Below are 16,692 nucleotides of genomic sequence, written 5' to 3'. Positions count from 1 at the left end.
TCGATTAAATCCTCCTCGAAATGGAGGCCCTCGAGGGACATCAAGTCGACTGCATCGACACAGTGCACCCTCTACCGATTTTTCTTTTCCTAAAGCAGCTGAAGCTGGATATTGAATAACAAAGATGAGGAATATGTGGGAGGAACATCCAGTCAAAAGAATGTTACCAGGGGTAAGTAACTTGTTCTTTGGGACTCAATCCAAAATCCTTTTTATCTGTACCCAATCTCTAGCTTTGTACTGAGAGTTTAAAAATACATGTCACGCCATAAAATGTCCAGAGTTTTTACTGCAATGTCGAAAAACGAATTTCAGCTTTATTATACACAATTCAAAATATTCTTTAACTGGGTATGAAACAATAACAATGGCTAAATCATGGTTGAAAGAATTGAATTATTAAGCCTGAAATATAAATGTGTATTCAATCATGGGCCACCCCATGGAAAACCTGGCAGTGTCATCATCTGATCCTTTTACACAGGTATTGTGAGCATTAATTTAATGTGGCAGGAATAGATAAGCGTTTTTGCACAGTTCTTGCACTGTATACTGACTCATTTGCTCTCTCCTTTTCCAGAGATCTTCCAGATAGCCCGGATGCTCAGTGGGACCCTCATCTTCTTTCCTCCTTCATCTTGCAGCACGTGGAAGCTAACCACATCAACATGGTAATCACCATTTTATACAAACAATTTTTAAAATTATACAATTGTTTCGTTTTCTGTTGTGCTTTTCCTGGTTAGGGCCTTGCATGTTCCTTGATTTAGAATGGAATGCGCAATCACATTTTAGAGTGAGTACCACAAGCCCTGCAAACGGTTGAAGCCAACTGTCTTACTTTTTTTGGTGTTTGAGTGTACAAACCTGATCCTCATGTGATCAACTTGAGATGTTCTTGATATTGTCATTGTGTAAATTAATGGCATGTTTCATTGTATTCAGAAGGTTTTTAATAAAATCATAGATTAGGTTGTGCTGTAGCCTCTGTGGAAATTTAAGGATTCGGCAATGGCACTGGTTTGGAGAGCCATTCTGGGCCCCAAGGTAAACAACAATGCTGTCCCTCGCCAGGCGCCTGCCACTCTCAAATCAATTGAAAAAAGTTTGTCCTTTTGTCTAGTCCTCTAGACTGGCACTTTACTGAAACTGCGCCTTATGGTAGCGTTCACCCATTGACTTAGTCCCAAGTGGAGAGGGTTTTATAAAGTATTTTGTCTTGCAAATATTAGCATCTACAATATGCTCTTTTTCATTCTTACTTTTAAGGAATGGAATTTGATTGGAAAATTACAATCACAAAGAACGAATCCCAGAACAGTGTAAGAAAATCAAATAAGTTCCCTTTTCCTTACTTTTTGCTCGCACTATCTCCACTGCCCTTTTTCCCTTTCACCATCACAAAATCCTTTCATTTTCCCATCCATGCACTCGTTGATTATGTCATGCTGGATGCCAAGAGAATTTGGGGATAATCTTACATGATATAATTTCTGTACTGCCATTCCTAGTGCTTTCTTCAATGACAGTAACATTTATTTCCATTCCTCCACAGAAAACTGTGAAATTCAGGTCCATGTGATTTCCTGGGAGTGGGGTTTCCTTTTGCAGCTGCAGAAAAGTAGTAGCCAATCGGATACTATGCTCCATTAACACAACATTTTGCATGTACTAGCATGCGACTGATTTACTTTTTTACCATATCTGTGACATCTGTTAACTTCCTAAGCAGTGTCTGAAATGGAAGCGCCACCTAATTTCTGTTTGTCGCCTGCAGCTCACAAAAAAAGACATATCTTTTTATCACAAAAAAGACACATCTTCTCCTAAACAAGTAGGACACATTGCTCAGTACATGGAATTGAATGGTTTCCGCTGTAATAAATCAATTTCAGTCCACTCCGGTTTCTCCCTATCTTCTATGTGTGCTCCAGTCTATATTATAATCTCATGCCTAACTCTTAGGTTACTGGAAGAAACTGCTCTACCATGCATTTTGTGGCGAGGTCCCAAGTCCCTACACGTGGAATGTGAACTTGCCACCTCATCACCTGCGTTACCTGAAATAGAGACTGGCAAATATATAAGCTTTAAGTGTTAAATTTGCAATTGTGTGGGAAAATATATTATATCAGGATACTTGTTAAATTAAATACTAAAAATGTCAGGCTGAAAAAGTGGAATAATGCTTCCAAAAGTCCATCACTAATGTGAGGATTCGGACCAAATACTTTCCTAACCAAAACATCCAAGCGAATATGGCTTTCTCCCTTTTGTGCCAAAGGCTTTTTTACTACAATATTCAGTGTTCACCAACAAGATCATGGACTGTGATAATCTAATCCTAAAGTGAGTCTCTAAAGGTGGTTGTCCCCTGTCCTTCTATTGTACCCATAAGGAAGGTGGCTTTATCCTCTAGCCTTCTCCTTGTCCGACAACAGTCCTTTACTGCATTTCCATTACTCTCAGGCAGGGTAATGTTTTGGCAGTCTCATAGCTTTGCCTTCTAGGTCTCTCTCCCTGTCTTCTCTTGGGGGGGTACTCTCTCTTAGCTAGGTCTTGTTGGCTCTAGTGGTGCTTGATGGAGAAGTGGGTCGCTGCTCCTACCTGCCCACTTCTTTCTTCTATACTGCTGCCCAGGCCTTCCTTTCTTCCCTTTCCTCTTCTCTTCTTCCTGTCCTCTGGCATAGTATTGCTGTCTTGGTCATCCTCCCACTACTACACGTTACCATGGACCAAAGTGGTCCTCAGGAGTCTCCCTTTTCTGGTCTTGGTCTTTCTCGCTCTTTCTCGCTCTTTCTCCCTATTTCTCTCCTTCTTTACTTCTCTCATGTTCCTAAATGGTATGATGAGTTTCTCCCTCTTAAGCTGCTCTACTTCGAATGGATTGTGTCCTCCAAACGTATTCCTCATCTTAGATGTATTCCATCCAGCTTTAGCTGCTTCGGAAGTTTTTTCTCCGCAGATGGCGCCGTGCGTCGATGTTGTGAGTCGAAGTCCCTCGAAGGCCTGTGTCGAGGGTGACGTCATCGGGTATACAAGTAGCTCCAGCTGAGCGTGGAGAGCGGTCGCCGGTGGCCTTAGGGGATTAGCAGGCCTTGAAAGCCCTGCCTGGGCCTCCGTGAGTTTGTGCATTTAATATTGTGTAAAGAAAAAGTAACGTTGTTTTATTTTTCTCGCGCTCCCAGCGCGTGTGTGGCCTGCTCCTGCTCCCCCCCTCCCACTTCCTGGTCTTTCCCCTCCCTCCCCGCCTCCCTGCCCGCCCACCCCCCCCTCTGATTGGCTGTGTCCTGCCTCCCCTCTGGCCTACTCGACGGCCGTTCCCCACGCTCGCTTCTTTCTCCAGCTGAGCGTGGAGAGCGGTCGCCGGTGGCCTTAGGGGATTAGCAGGCCTTGAAAGCCCTGCCTGGGCCTCCGTGAGTTTGTGCATTTAATATTGTGTAAAGAAAAAGTAACGTTGTTTTATTTTTCTCGCGCTCCCAGCGCGTGTGTGGCCTGCTCCTGCTCCCCCCCTCCCACTTCCTGGTCTTTCCCCTCCCTCCCCGCCTCCCTGCCCGCCCACCCCCCCCTCTGATTGGCTGTGTCCTGCCTCCCCTCTGGCCTACTCGACGGCCGTTCCCCACGCTCGCTTCTTTCTCCAGCTGAGCGTGGAGAGCGGTCGCCGGTGGCCTTAGGGGATTAGCAGGCCTTGAAAGCCCTGCCTGGGCCTCCGTGAGTTTGTGCATTTAATATTGTGTAAAGAAAAAGTAACGTTGTTTTATTTTTCTCGCGCTCCCAGCGCGTGTGTGGCCTGCTCCTGCTCCCCCCCTCCCACTTCCTGGTCTTTCCCCTCCCTCCCCGCCTCCCTGCCCGCCCACCCCCCCCTCTGATTGGCTGTGTCCTGCCTCCCCTCTGGCCTACTCGACGGCCGTTCCCCACGCTCGCTTCTTTCTCCAGCTGAGCGTGGAGAGCGGTCGCCGGTGGCCTTAGGGGATTAGCAGGCCTTGAAAGCCCTGCCTGGGCCTCCGTGAGTTTGTGCATTTAATATTGTGTAAAGAAAAAGTAACGTTGTTTTATTTTTCTCGCGCTCCCAGCGCGTGTGTGGCCTGCTCCTGCTCCCCCCCTCCCACTTCCTGGTCTTTCCCCTCCCTCCCCGCCTCCCTGCCCGCCCACCCCCCCCTCTGATTGGCTGTGTCCTGCCTCCCCTCTGGCCTACTCGACGGCCGTTCCCCACGCTCGCTTCTTTCTCCAGCTGAGCGTGGAGAGCGGTCGCCGGTGGCCTTAGGGGATTAGCAGGCCTTGAAAGCCCTGCCTGGGCCTCCGTGAGTTTGTGCATTTAATATTGTGTAAAGAAAAAGTAACGTTGTTTTATTTTTCTCGCGCTCCCAGCGCATGTGTGGCCTGCTCCTGCTCCCCCCCTCCCACTTCCTGGTCTTTCCCCTCCCTCCCCGCCTCCCTGCCCGCCCACCCCCCCCTCTGATTGGCTGTGTCCTGCCTCCCCTCTGGCCTACTCGACGGCCGTTCCCCACGCTCGCTTCTTTCTCCAGCTGAGCGTGGAGAGCGGTCGCCGGTGGCCTTAGGGGATTAGCAGGCCTTGAAAGCCCTGCCTGGGCCTCCGTGAGTTTGTGCATTTAATATTGTGTAAAGAAAAAGTAACGTTGTTTTATTTTTCTCGCGCTCCCAGCGCGTGTGTGGCCTGCTCCTGCTCCCCCCCTCCCACTTCCTGGTCTTTCCCCTCCCTCCCCGCCTCCCTGCCCGCCCACCCCCCCCTCTGATTGGCTGTGTCCTGCCTCCCCTCTGGCCTACTCGGCGGCCGTTCCCCACGCTCGCTTCTTTCTCCAGCTGAGCGTGGAGAGCGGTCGCCGGTGGCCTTAGGGGATTAGCAGGCCTTGAAAGCCCTGCCTGGGCCTCCGTGAGTTTGTGCATTTAATATTGTGTAAAGAAAAAGTAACGTTGTTTTATTTTTCTCGCGCTCCCAGCGCGTGTGTGGCCTGCTCCTGCTCCCCCCCTCCCACTTCCTGGTCTTTCCCCTCCCTCCCCGCCTCCCTGCCCGCCCACCACCCCCTCTGATTGGCTGTGTCCTGCCTCCCCTCTGGCCTACTCGACGGCCGTTCCCCACGCTCGCTTCTTTCTCCAGCTGAGCGTGGAGAGCGGTCGCCGGTGGCCTTAGGGGATTAGCAGGCCTTGAAAGCCCTGCCTGGGCCTCCGTGAGTTTGTGCATTTAATATTGTGTAAAGAAAAAGTAACGTTGTTTTATTTTTCTCGCGCTCCCAGCGCGTGTGTGGCCTGCTCCTGCTCCCCCCCTCCCACTTCCTGGTCTTTCCCCTCCCTCCCCGCCTCCCTGCCCGCCCACCCCCCCCTCTGATTGGCTGTGTCCTGCCTCCCCTCTGGCCTACTCGACGGCCGTTCCCCACGCTCGCTTCTTTCTCCAGCTGAGCGTGGAGAGCGGTCGCCGGTGGCCTTAGGGGATTAGCAGGCCTTGAAAGCCCTGCCTGGGCCTCCGTGAGTTTGTGCATTTAATATTGTGTAAAGAAAAAGTAACGTTGTTTTATTTTTCTCGCGCTCCCAGCGCGTGTGTGGCCTGCTCCTGCTCCCCCCCTCCCACTTCCTGGTCTTTCCCCTCCCTCCCCGCCTCCCTGCCCGCCCACCCCCCCCTCTGATTGGCTGTGTCCTGCCTCCCCTCTGGCCTACTCGACGGCCGTTCCCCACGCTCGCTTCTTTCTCCAGCTGAGCGTGGAGAGCGGTCGCCGGTGGCCTTAGGGGATTAGCAGGCCTTGAAAGCCCTGCCTGGGCCTCCGTGAGTTTGTGCATTTAATATTGTGTAAAGAAAAAGTAACGTTGTTTTATTTTTCTCGCGCTCCCAGCGCGTGTGTGGCCTGCTCCTGCTCCCCCCCTCCCACTTCCTGGTCTTTCCCCTCCCTCCCCGCCTCCCTGCCCGCCCACCCCCCCCTCTGATTGGCTGTGTCCTGCCTCCCCTCTGGCCTACTCGACGGCCGTTCCCCACGCTCGCTTCTTTCTCCAGCTGAGCGTGGAGAGCGGTCGCCGGTGGCCTTAGGGGATTAGCAGGCCTTGAAAGCCCTGCCTGGGCCTCCGTGAGTTTGTGCATTTAATATTGTGTAAAGAAAAAGTAACGTTGTTTTATTTTTCTCGCGCTCCCAGCGCGTGTGTGGCCTGCTCCTGCTCCCCCCCTCCCACTTCCTGGTCTTTCCCCTCCCTCCCCGCCTCCCTGCCCGCCCACCCCCCCCTCTGATTGGCTGTGTCCTGCCTCCCCTCTGGCCTACTCGACGGCCGTTCCCCACGCTCGCTTCTTTCTCCAGCTGAGCGTGGAGAGCGGTCGCCGGTGGCCTTAGGGGATTAGCAGGCCTTGAAAGCCCTGCCTGGGCCTCCGTGAGTTTGTGCATTTAATATTGTGTAAAGAAAAAGTAACGTTGTTTTATTTTTCTCGCGCTCCCAGCGCGTGTGTGGCCTGCTCCTGCTCCCCCCCTCCCACTTCCTGGTCTTTCCCCTCCCTCCCCGCCTCCCTGCCCGCCCACCCCCCCCTCTGATTGGCTGTGTCCTGCCTCCCCTCTGGCCTACTCGACGGCCGTTCCCCACGCTCGCTTCTTTCTCCAGCTGAGCGTGGAGAGCGGTCGCCGGTGGCCTTAGGGGATTAGCAGGCCTTGAAAGCCCTGCCTGGGCCTCCGTGAGTTTGTGCATTTAATATTGTGTAAAGAAAAAGTAACGTTGTTTTATTTTTCTCGCGCTCCCAGCGCGTGTGTGGCCTGCTCCTGCTCCCCCCCTCCCACTTCCTGGTCTTTCCCCTCCCTCCCCGCCTCCCTGCCCGCCCACCCCCCCCTCTGATTGGCTGTGTCCTGCCTCCCCTCTGGCCTACTCGACGGCCGTTCCCCACGCTCGCTTCTTTCTCCAGCTGAGCGTGGAGAGCGGTCGCCGGTGGCCTTAGGGGATTAGCAGGCCTTGATAGCCCTGCCTGGGCCTCCGTGAGTTTGTGCATTTAATATTGTGTAAAGAAAAAGTAACGTTGTTTTATTTTTCTCGCGCTCCCAGCGCGTGTGTGGCCTGCTCCTGCTCCCCCCCTCCCACTTCCTGGTCTTTCCCCTCCCTCCCCGCCTCCCTGCCCGCCCACCCCCCCCTCTGATTGGCTGTGTCCTGCCTCCCCTCTGGCCTACTCGACGGCCGTTCCCCACGCTCGCTTCTTTCTCCAGCTGAGCGTGGAGAGCGGTCGCCGGTGGCCTTAGGGGATTAGCAGGCCTTGAAAGCCCTGCCTGGGCCTCCGTGAGTTTGTGCATTTAATATTGTGTAAAGAAAAAGTAACGTTGTTTTATTTTTCTCGCGCTCCCAGCGCGTGTGTGGCCTGCTCCTGCTCCCCCCCTCCCACTTCCTGGTCTTTCCCCTCCCTCCCCGCCTCCCTGCCCGCCCACACCCCCTCCCCTCCCCTCCTCTCCCTCTGCCTATAACCTCCCCCCCTTCCTGGGCAGCCCTCTGCCCGGCAGCCCCTGCGGCTAAGGGCCCCAGGCCAAGGGCGACTCCTACAGTGCGGCTCCCTGTGTGTCTGCAGGTGTCCGCAGGGGACGCCAGGCGCAAGTTCCACCTGTTCTCCAGCCCACCCCACCTCACCTCACCCGCACGATGCCTCGCCCCCCTATTCTAATTTTCCGGTAAACTAGAGTGTTTCTCTCCTCTCGCAGGAATCTCAAACTTAGGTGGCCCTGACCCCCTACGCATTACTGTTTGCTCTTCACTGTGTTAAACTAGAGTGTTTCTCTCCTCTCGCAGGAATCTCAAACTTAGGTGGCCCTGACCCCCTGCGGATTACTGTTTGCTCTTCACTGTGTTAAACTAGGGTGTTTCTCTCCTCTCGCAGGAATCTCAAACTTAGGTGGCCCTGACCCCCTACGCATTACTGTTTGCTCTTCACTGTGTTAAACTAGGGTGTTTCTCTCCTCTCGCAGGAATCTCAAACTTAGGTGGCCCTGACCCCCTGCGGATTACTGTTTGCTCTTCACTGTGTTAAACTAGTGCCCTCCACTCACTTCCTGTCTGCATACTCGTGTCGTTCGCCTCCCCTCCTATTCCATGGTGCTCTCCATCTCGCCTATCTACTCTAACTGCTTCTCCATTGACTATCCTGCTCTCCTCACTAAATCCGGTAGGAAAAAGTTTAAAAAGGACATCCTGGTCTCCAACCCAGGCCTCCCTATCGCTGACACCTACACGAGCGCCTGCTCCAAGGAAACTCTCACTGACATTCTCTTCTTCGTGCCTTCACCTGACCTATGGACCCTTCACATGGTCGCTGTGCTCTCTCCTTTCTCCACCTCTCCCATTAATGGTGGCACCCGTTGGGATGTCCTCTTGGCCCCTTTCCACTCCTCTAAAGCCATCATTAATGTCTATGCTAACGGGACCGTCTTGGTCCAAGGCCCTCAGGCCAACCTTCACCTCTTTGATAGACGCTTCCCATGCCTCATCAACTTCCTCTCCGCTCCCGCTGTCCCCCCTCCTCTATCCTCAGCTACCTTGCCTCCCCCCTCCCTCCCTGCCCCCTCCCTTGCTCCCTCTTCAACTCCTTCTCTAACACCTCCGCAGGGTGTACCTCTGATCTGTACCCCTCCCCGGAAGTTTTTCAAGGGTGGCAACCTTCTCCACATTGCCACTCTAAACTCTCGCTCTGCCATCAAGCACTCCTCTGATATCTGTCGCCTTCTTGAGGAACTGGACCTCGACATCCTCGGTCTCACTGAGACTTGGTTCACTGCCAGCTCTGCCACCAGCTTCGACACACTCCTACCTGACGGCTACAAGATCCTCTCCGTGCCCAGGCCCAACCGTTCAGGGGGTGGTGTTGCCCTTATCTTCCCTGAGTGGATTCCTGCCACTGTCACCCCTACGCAGACCTACTCCTCTTTTGAATGTCTTGTCTGCCGACTTTCTCTCTCTCCTAGCCATTCCCTTACCGTGGCTACTATCTATCGGCCACCTGGTCAAATTTCCTCCTTCCTCTCTGAGTGGGCTGATCTCTCCTCATCACTCCTGTCCTCAACCACCCAACTCCTCTTTCTCGGCGACTTCAACATCCACCTTGATGCCTCCTGTCCCCCCACTGGTCTCTTTCGCGAACTCTGCAACTCTCTCTCACTCTCTATTCTCCCTTCTGGTCCTACTCACTCTGCAGGGCACACTCTTGATGCTCTGATCTCTTCTGACCTTCCCCTCTCCCTCCCTCTCTCCACTCCTCTCTCCTGGAGTGATCACTTTCTTCTATCCTCCCACCTCTCCCTCCCTACCCCACAGGCAAAGCCACCCTCTTCACTGCCACCCACCTTCTCGGTCATCCGACCCATGAAGCGCGTGTCAGCTGAGGCTTTCGCTGCCACCTTCTCGCCCCCTCCTCCCCCCTCGGCTGACTCCCACCCCGACACAGCCCTCTCCATGCTCTATTCCTCTATATCTGATACTCTCGACATCCTTGCCCCCGTCATGAGAATCCGCCTGAAGCCCAAAGCCAAATGTAATTCTTGGTACGACTCGGATCTCGTCACCCTAAAACGCAAGTGCAGGGTGGCAGAGAGGAAATGGCGTGCTTCATGTTCATCCTCTGACAAACTGGCCTGCCGCCTGCTCCAAAGGCAATACCGGCTCTCCGTTCTCACTAAGAAGAGAGCCCTTATCCAAGCCCGCATCTCTGAGGCATCAAACAACTCGGCCGAACTCTTTAAAATCTGCAAGGAGCTGGCCAACCCTGCTGCAGTCTCTACCTCTCCTGTCCCCTCACAGGCCCTCTGCACTGCACTGGCCTCGCACTTCATCTCAAAAACTCAGGACATCCTGTCCTCACTCTCCTCCCCTCTCCTCCCTCCCTCTCTTCCTGGCTCTTCCTCTTGCTCTCTTGCAGCCGCCCCTCCGCCCTCCTTCTCTTCATTTCCACCTTTTTCTGCTGACGAGGTTTCCAGACAAGTCCGATCTATGAAAGCCTCGTCTAAACAGGTTCACCCCTGTTCCTCCAAAACCATCAAGGACCACATCGTCTCCCTGGCTCCTGCCCTGGCTGACTTTTGCAACCACTCATTCGCCTCTGGAGTCTTCCCATCCCCCCTCAAGCACTCCCTTGTGCACCCCCTCCTCAAGAAACCCTCTTCCGACCCCTCCTGCCCGGCCAACTATCGCCCAATCTCCATTACTCCCTTCCTGGGCAAGCTCCTGGAGAAACTGGCCATCTCCCAGCTTAACCTCCATGCTGAATCTGTGGGTAATCTTCATGACCATCAATCCGGCTTCAGAGCGGCCAGAAGCACGGAAACTGCTCTCCTGAACATCCGTGAGGACCTGCTCCTGAACCTCGATTCCAACACTCCCTGTGTTCTCATTCTGCTCGATCTCTCCTCTGCCTTTGACACTGTCAACCATGCCATCCTGCTCAACCGTCTCCGTGATAACCTGGGTATCACTGGTCAGGCTCTGGCATGGCTGACCTCTTTCCTCTCTGGTCGACCCTCCCAGGTCCAAATGGGCTCCTTCCTCTCTGACATCTTTTTCTCCACCTGTGGTGTCCCCCAGGGATCCAACCTCTCTCCCTGGCTTTTCAACCAGTATCTGGCACTCCTTGCCCACCGCATCGCCGCCCTCTGCCCCCACTTCCAGTGCTATGCGGACGATACCCAGCTCATTTTCAGGCTACCCTCGGCCTCCTCCTCTCCTTCCCTCATCTCCGACTGTCTGTCTGCTATCCAGGAATGGTGTGCCGCCAATGACCTCTGCCTTAACGCCAGTAAGACTGAGATTCTACTCATCGGCGCACCCACTCCCTCCTTCCCTGCAGCTCTCTGGCCGGCCTCCCTTGGCCCCCTTCCTGCCCCTACATGCAAGGCTAAAAACCTCGGGGTCATCTTCGACTCCACACTCTCCTTCTCTCCTCATATATCTGATGTCTCTAAGAAATCACACTACCAGCTGCACCTCCTCAGAGGTATTCTTCCCTTCCTCTCCTTCCCCCAGAAGCTCACTGTCTCCCGAGCCCTGGTTCTCTCAAGGCTGGACTACTGTAACAGCCTCTATCTTAATCTCCCTGCCTCCACTCTCCGCCCTCTGCAACTTATCCAGAACAGAACTGCGAGACTTGTCCTTGGCCTCAAGCCCAGGGACCGTATCTCTCCAGGACTGAAATCTCTTCACTGGCTCCCAGTGGCTGCGAGGATTAAGTTCAAAACCCTCTGCATTGTCCACAAGGCCTTCTGGGGCTTGGGGCCTAAATACCTTCAACTCTCTCTTCCTAAATATCTTCCTTCACGAGCCCTTCGCTCATCCATCTCTAACTCCCTCATGGTCAGCCGCTTCTCGAAGCAACGCGCTGGGGGTAGATCTCTCTCCGCAGCAGGGGCCTCCCTCTGGAACAGCCTGCCTGCCTCCCTGAAACTTGAGGAGAACCATCTCCGGTTCCGGAAGCACCTCAAAACCTTCCTCTTCGCTTCTGCCTTCTCTCTCCCTCTCCCCTGCTAAACCTGCTTAACTCCCCACTGAATTCTGCACTTAACCTGCATCTGGGCCACTCTCAGCGACCTCGGTCCAGGGCCCAGCCACTCTCCACTTGCACTGCCCCCCTGGCTCCCCCTGCACTGTGGGACTGTCACTGTATCCCTACAGCCCCCTGCCCAGCACTTGCTCTGCACTTACCTCGCACTTGCCACCAGCTGGCCCTTTTTATTTATTATTTATCATTATTATTTCATTACGCCACTTACCTTGTACTGCACTTTTCCCCCCACCTCCTCCCCCTGCACTTTCTCCTTTTTCCCCTTACCTCTGCACTTGCGCGATCTGAATGACACCTGGCCTAGTAGGATCGCTTGTCCGTCTTCCCCTTGTTTCCCTCCCTCCCTGCCTCGTCGCGCCTTGAAACACTTGTGTATAGGCGCGTTACAAATACCTTATCATATCATATCATATCATATCATATCATATCATATCACGTGCGGCGCCCGTTGACCTCCGTTCCGTTTTTCCGCAATACCTGTTGCTACGGAAACTCGGCGCGCCTCGAGTAGTTCTGTGACGCAGTTACTGAAAGAAGATATTATATAATGTCCTCGTCGCCGACCCCAACTACCCCGCGTTCGGGGTTCAAAAAGTGTAAATCCTGCGGTTTGAAAACTTCCATCACGGACCCGCACCGAGAATGTCTGTGGTGCCTCGGTGAAGCCCACGACATGGAGGCCTGTATGAAGTGTCAGGCAATGGCGGGGAAGGCCTTGCGAGAGAGGGGGGGAAAACTTCAGGTAGGTCAAAAACCCGACCGAAAAGCCTCTAGCGTCGAGTCGAGGTCCCTTGAGGAGAAATCCCCTAGACGCGAAAGGCGAAAACATCGGTCTAGGTCCCGAAGTGGTTCACACCACTCTTCGATGAAAAAGTCCAAGAAAAGACGCCACTGGTCCCCTTCCACCTCACCCTCGGACGAATCCCCCAAAAGAATGAAATGCCCCACAAACATTCTTCCTCCGAAGAATGGGAAGCATTTAGAATAAAAATTATGGAGGTATTTGAAAAGGCTAAGCCTCGGTCCGCACCTTCTTTGGAAGCCGGCCGGGAGTGTTACCGTTCCGACACTCGCGTGCCCTCGAGCCTGGGTGATTGAAGGAGAAAGGATCGGGAACCCTCTAGGACGCTGAGCGAAAATGACCGCTCGAGTCGACTGTTCGAGGTCGCTGACGCAGTCCGGAACCCGACACACCTCGAAGGGGGAGCATTCGAAGAGCGCCTCAACGCTCTCAGAGCCAGCTCCGTCGATGACCACTATTTCGTCAGCGCCATCAACGTCTTTGCAAATGTCGACCCCGAAGCCTTCGACGCCAAATGTCCCAAAGACTCCGGTTCAGACAGCAAAGGAAAAGCCTGTAAAGCCTTCAGGCTCCTCTGATACACCTCTCCCAGAAAAGGTTGTTAAACCTCTTCCAAGGAAAGAATATTTCAAATCCTTAACTTCAATTTTTGTAGAACAGGAGAGGTCTGAGGAGGAGGATGTTCTTTTTGGACTGGAATATGGCACCCCAAATGCCCCAGAATGCTTGATTTCTGAGGAAAGCAGGATGAGGGATCTGGTGGAAACCTTGCATAATGCAAGTGGAATTGATACTTCACCTGAAACAGATTTTGGCAGGCCAGAACCAGGGGGAACATGCCAATCCCTCATACAGGCAATTAATTACAAAAGTGGTTGAATATTTAGGATGGGCTAGGCCACCAACTCAGTTCATCCAAGATGATTTGACCGATATATTGGATCATGGTCCCACCGAAGATCCGAATCTACCCTTCCATGTAGCCTTACAAAATAGGGTGGCCAAAAATTGGGAGACCTCCAGTGAATAAGTCCCTCACTTCAAAATATCGCCCTTCAAGTGGTGACCCCGGCTATCTGTCAAACACCCTACTCCTGAGAGTCTGGTGGTTCAGGCAGCCACAGCTTCAAATAAGATGGTGTACCCTTCCATCCCTCCGGATAGCGACGGCAAGCGTGTGAATGGTTGGGCGTGCAAGGTATTTTCAGCTGGGAGTATGGTGTTAAAGTCGGCCAACTCCACATGTGCCTTGGCAACATTTTCGTACACTCTGTGGGAGTGCATTGCAATGGCGGCAGAGCACATACCAGAAGGGGAAGAAAGGGAAGGATTCCTAGCCATTGTTAGAGATGGAAAGGAGGCCATTCAGGAATCCCTTCAGTCTGGGTTGGACAGATATTGTGAGCAGGTCCATGGCCACTAGCACCGTAATGCGCAGATTTGCGTGGTTGCGAAAGTCAGGTTTTGCACCGGATGTGGAAAACCGTCTTTTGAACATGCCCTTTGACGGGTCTCACCTTTTTGGCACCAAGGCTGACGAGAGCCTTGAGAGGTTGCAGACCTCAAAAGCGGCTGCCAAATCTTTAGGAGCTGCTATTAGGCAACCTCACCTTTTTCGTGCATCAGGTCAATCTTGGACGGGACGATCCTATTGTTATTACTCCTCGTATGGAAAGGCGAGAGGAATGGCCAGTCAAAGAGGCCAGAAAAAAGCCACTCGTTGTGGACGAGAAAAACGTGCAAAGCCAGCCCCAGCTGCAGCCTCTTTACCATCAGCAGCCGCAGCAACCGCCACAAAACTACTTTGAGGACTTGCATCACAAGACGCCTCTGGGAGGCAGCCATTACTTCAGATGTTTGGGCTCTAGAAATAATAGCCCAAGGTTACTGCCTTCCTTTTCTAACGCAAACTCAAAGCAATCCACCAGGGAAACACTCTTTGAAGTTTCCAGATCCACTCCTACAGCAGGAAGTCTTAACTCTGCTGCAGAAAGTTGCTATAGAACCAGTACCTGTAGCGCAAAGGAATGCGCTCCCCGTATTTTTTGATTCCCAAAAAGGATGGAAGAATGAGACCCATCTTGGACTTAGAAGCTTGAACAAGTTCCTCAGGAAGGACCAGTTCAAGATGGTCACTCTTTCTCAGATCCTTCAGGCCCTTCAGCGTCAGGATTGGTTGGTGTCATTGGACCTTCAGGATGCTTATTTTCCTGTGCCAATCCATCTCAAGCAAAGAAAATACCTGAGGTTCGTAGTTGGCGACTCACACTTATCAGTTTCGAGTCCTACCATTTGGGCTGACCTCTACCCTGAAGGTCTTCACCAAGTTAATGGTAGTGGTGGCAGCGCACCTTAGGAGAGGGGGGATTCACATCTACCCCTACCTGGACGATTGGTTGATCAGTACACGCTCTGCAGAACAAGTCCTGGATCATCTGAAAGTCACCTGCCACTTCCTCCACAGACTGGGCTTCTCCCTCAATTTCAAGAAGTCACAAATGACACCTTCCCAACAGCTCCAGTATATAGGGGCTGTATTAGACACATCCTTGGGAAAGAGCTTGCCTCCTAAATCCAGGGCTCAAGACATTCTTCAGATGGTTTCCAAATTCCAAAATGCCCAAAATCTCCAGGCCTAAGACTTCTTAGGTTGCTCGGACTCATGGCATCCTGCATTTTCCTAGTGCCAGAGGCACGCCTGAGGATGAGATCCCTTCAATGGGCTCTAAAGACTCAATGGTCCCAGTTCTCAGGTCAAATGACGGATCTCCTACAGATTCCGAACAAGGTTCGGCAGGATCTTCTGTGGTGGACTTGCACAGAGAACATCCTAAAAGGAGAACATTTTTGGCAACCATGGCCGGAGATTACAGTAGTGACAGACGCTTCACTCATGAGGTGGGGAGCTCATGTCAACGATCTGACAATCAGCGGTCGTTGGTCTCCATCGGAGTCCAAACTACACATCAACCTTTTAGAGTTGAGAGCAATCAGACTAGCGCTGAAGGCTTTTCTGCCATCTATCGGAGGAAAAGATTTCCTGATAATGACGGACAACACAGTGGCCATGCATTATCTAAACAAAAGAGGAGGTGTAGGGTCACTAACTCTGTGCAGAGAGGCAATGCGGCTCTGGTATTGGGCAATTCAAGAAGGAATCTCCTTAACGGCAGTTCATCTAGCTGGGGAGGAGCATATGATGGCGGACGCTCTGAGCAGGCAGAACACGGTGTCCCATGAGTGGGGACTGGCTCAGGAAGTCCTCCAGGAGATCTTCACCCTTTGGGGAACCGCCCAAGTGGACTTGTTTGCGACCGGAATCAACCGGAAGTGCGAAAAGTATTGTTCAAGGGAATTTCCCCCGAGAGGCGCCCTAGGGGATGCGTTTGTGGTGGAGTGGAACTTCCCACTATTATACACGTTCCCTCTGATTCCAGTCATTCCTCAGGTCATCAGGACATTGAGACGGTTCGGTAACCGCATTATCCTAATTGCCCTGCATTAGGCCAGGAGAACGTGGTACCCAGACCTTCTAGACGTGTCCATCTGCCCTCTGTTACGTCTTTCTCAGAGAGAGGACCTTCTCTCACAAATGAAGGGCCAGGTTCTCCATCCAGAGGTCAAGACTCAACCTTCATGCTTGGTATCTGAAAGGCTGAGATACAAGGATTGGGACCTCCCAGATGACGTCATGGAGGTGTTGCTTTCGGGAAGAAGGCCAGCAACAAAATCTCTGTGCCGTTGGAAAATGTTTTGCAACTGGTGCAGAGAAAAGAATGTTGATCCTTTTCTATGTTCTATCACCGAAGTGTTGTCCTTCTTCTTGTCTCTGGCACATAGAGGCCTAAATGTTGGGACCATTAAAGGTTATCTTGCGCTCTCCGGAACAATGTTCCTACTTTAAAATTCTTTTGATAATACAATTCTTAAAGGGATTCACCAATGTGTTCCCTCCTCACCCTTTCCAAGTCCCAGTTTGGGACCTTAATCTGGTTTTGAAGTTTTTAATGTGTGCCCCTTTTGAACCCTTGCACACTTGTCCATTAAGATTACTAACATTGAAAACCGCTTTCCTTGTTGCTTTAACATCTGCAAGAAGAGTGAGCGAATTGCAGGCACTGTCTTCTGGGCAACCCTATACTGTGTTCCACAGGGACAGGGTGGTATTGAGAGTTAAACCCTCATTTTTACCTAAAGTTGTGTCGGATTTCCATTTAAATCAGAAAATTACTTTGCCTGCGTTCTACTAACCACCTCATCCCAGTAAGGAGGAGGGAAGATTGCACAGATTGGACCCGAGAAGTGCTCTAAGCTTTTACATTTCTAGGCTTTCCAAGCTTAGAGTGGGTAATCAACTTTTCATTGGCTACACTGGAAGGAAATT

At 52.3% G+C, this 16,692-nt stretch overlaps 1 protein-coding gene across 4 annotated transcripts in view; it reads left to right on the top strand.

Annotated features, from left to right (window-relative positions):
* PIGL (phosphatidylinositol glycan anchor biosynthesis class L) overlaps positions 1-16,692 on the top strand; it is a 760,299-nt gene that overhangs the window by 493,333 nt on the left and 250,274 nt on the right. For all 4 annotated transcript variants that reach the window (XM_069615215.1, XM_069615214.1, XM_069615217.1 and 1 more), the window contains one exon: positions 581-671. In XM_069615215.1, coding sequence (XP_069471316.1) covers positions 581-671 — 91 coding nt within the window. The remainder of the gene's footprint in view (positions 1-580; positions 672-16,692) is intronic.

The sequence above is a fragment of the Ambystoma mexicanum genome, chromosome 9 (genome assembly GCF_040938575.1).
Source record: "Ambystoma mexicanum isolate Mex_15411 chromosome 9, UKY_AmexF1_1, whole genome shotgun sequence".
Taxonomy (NCBI): domain Eukaryota; kingdom Metazoa; phylum Chordata; class Amphibia; order Caudata; family Ambystomatidae; genus Ambystoma; species Ambystoma mexicanum.
Note: the sequence above shows the minus strand (reverse complement) of the source record. Positions and strands in the feature narration are given on the sequence as shown.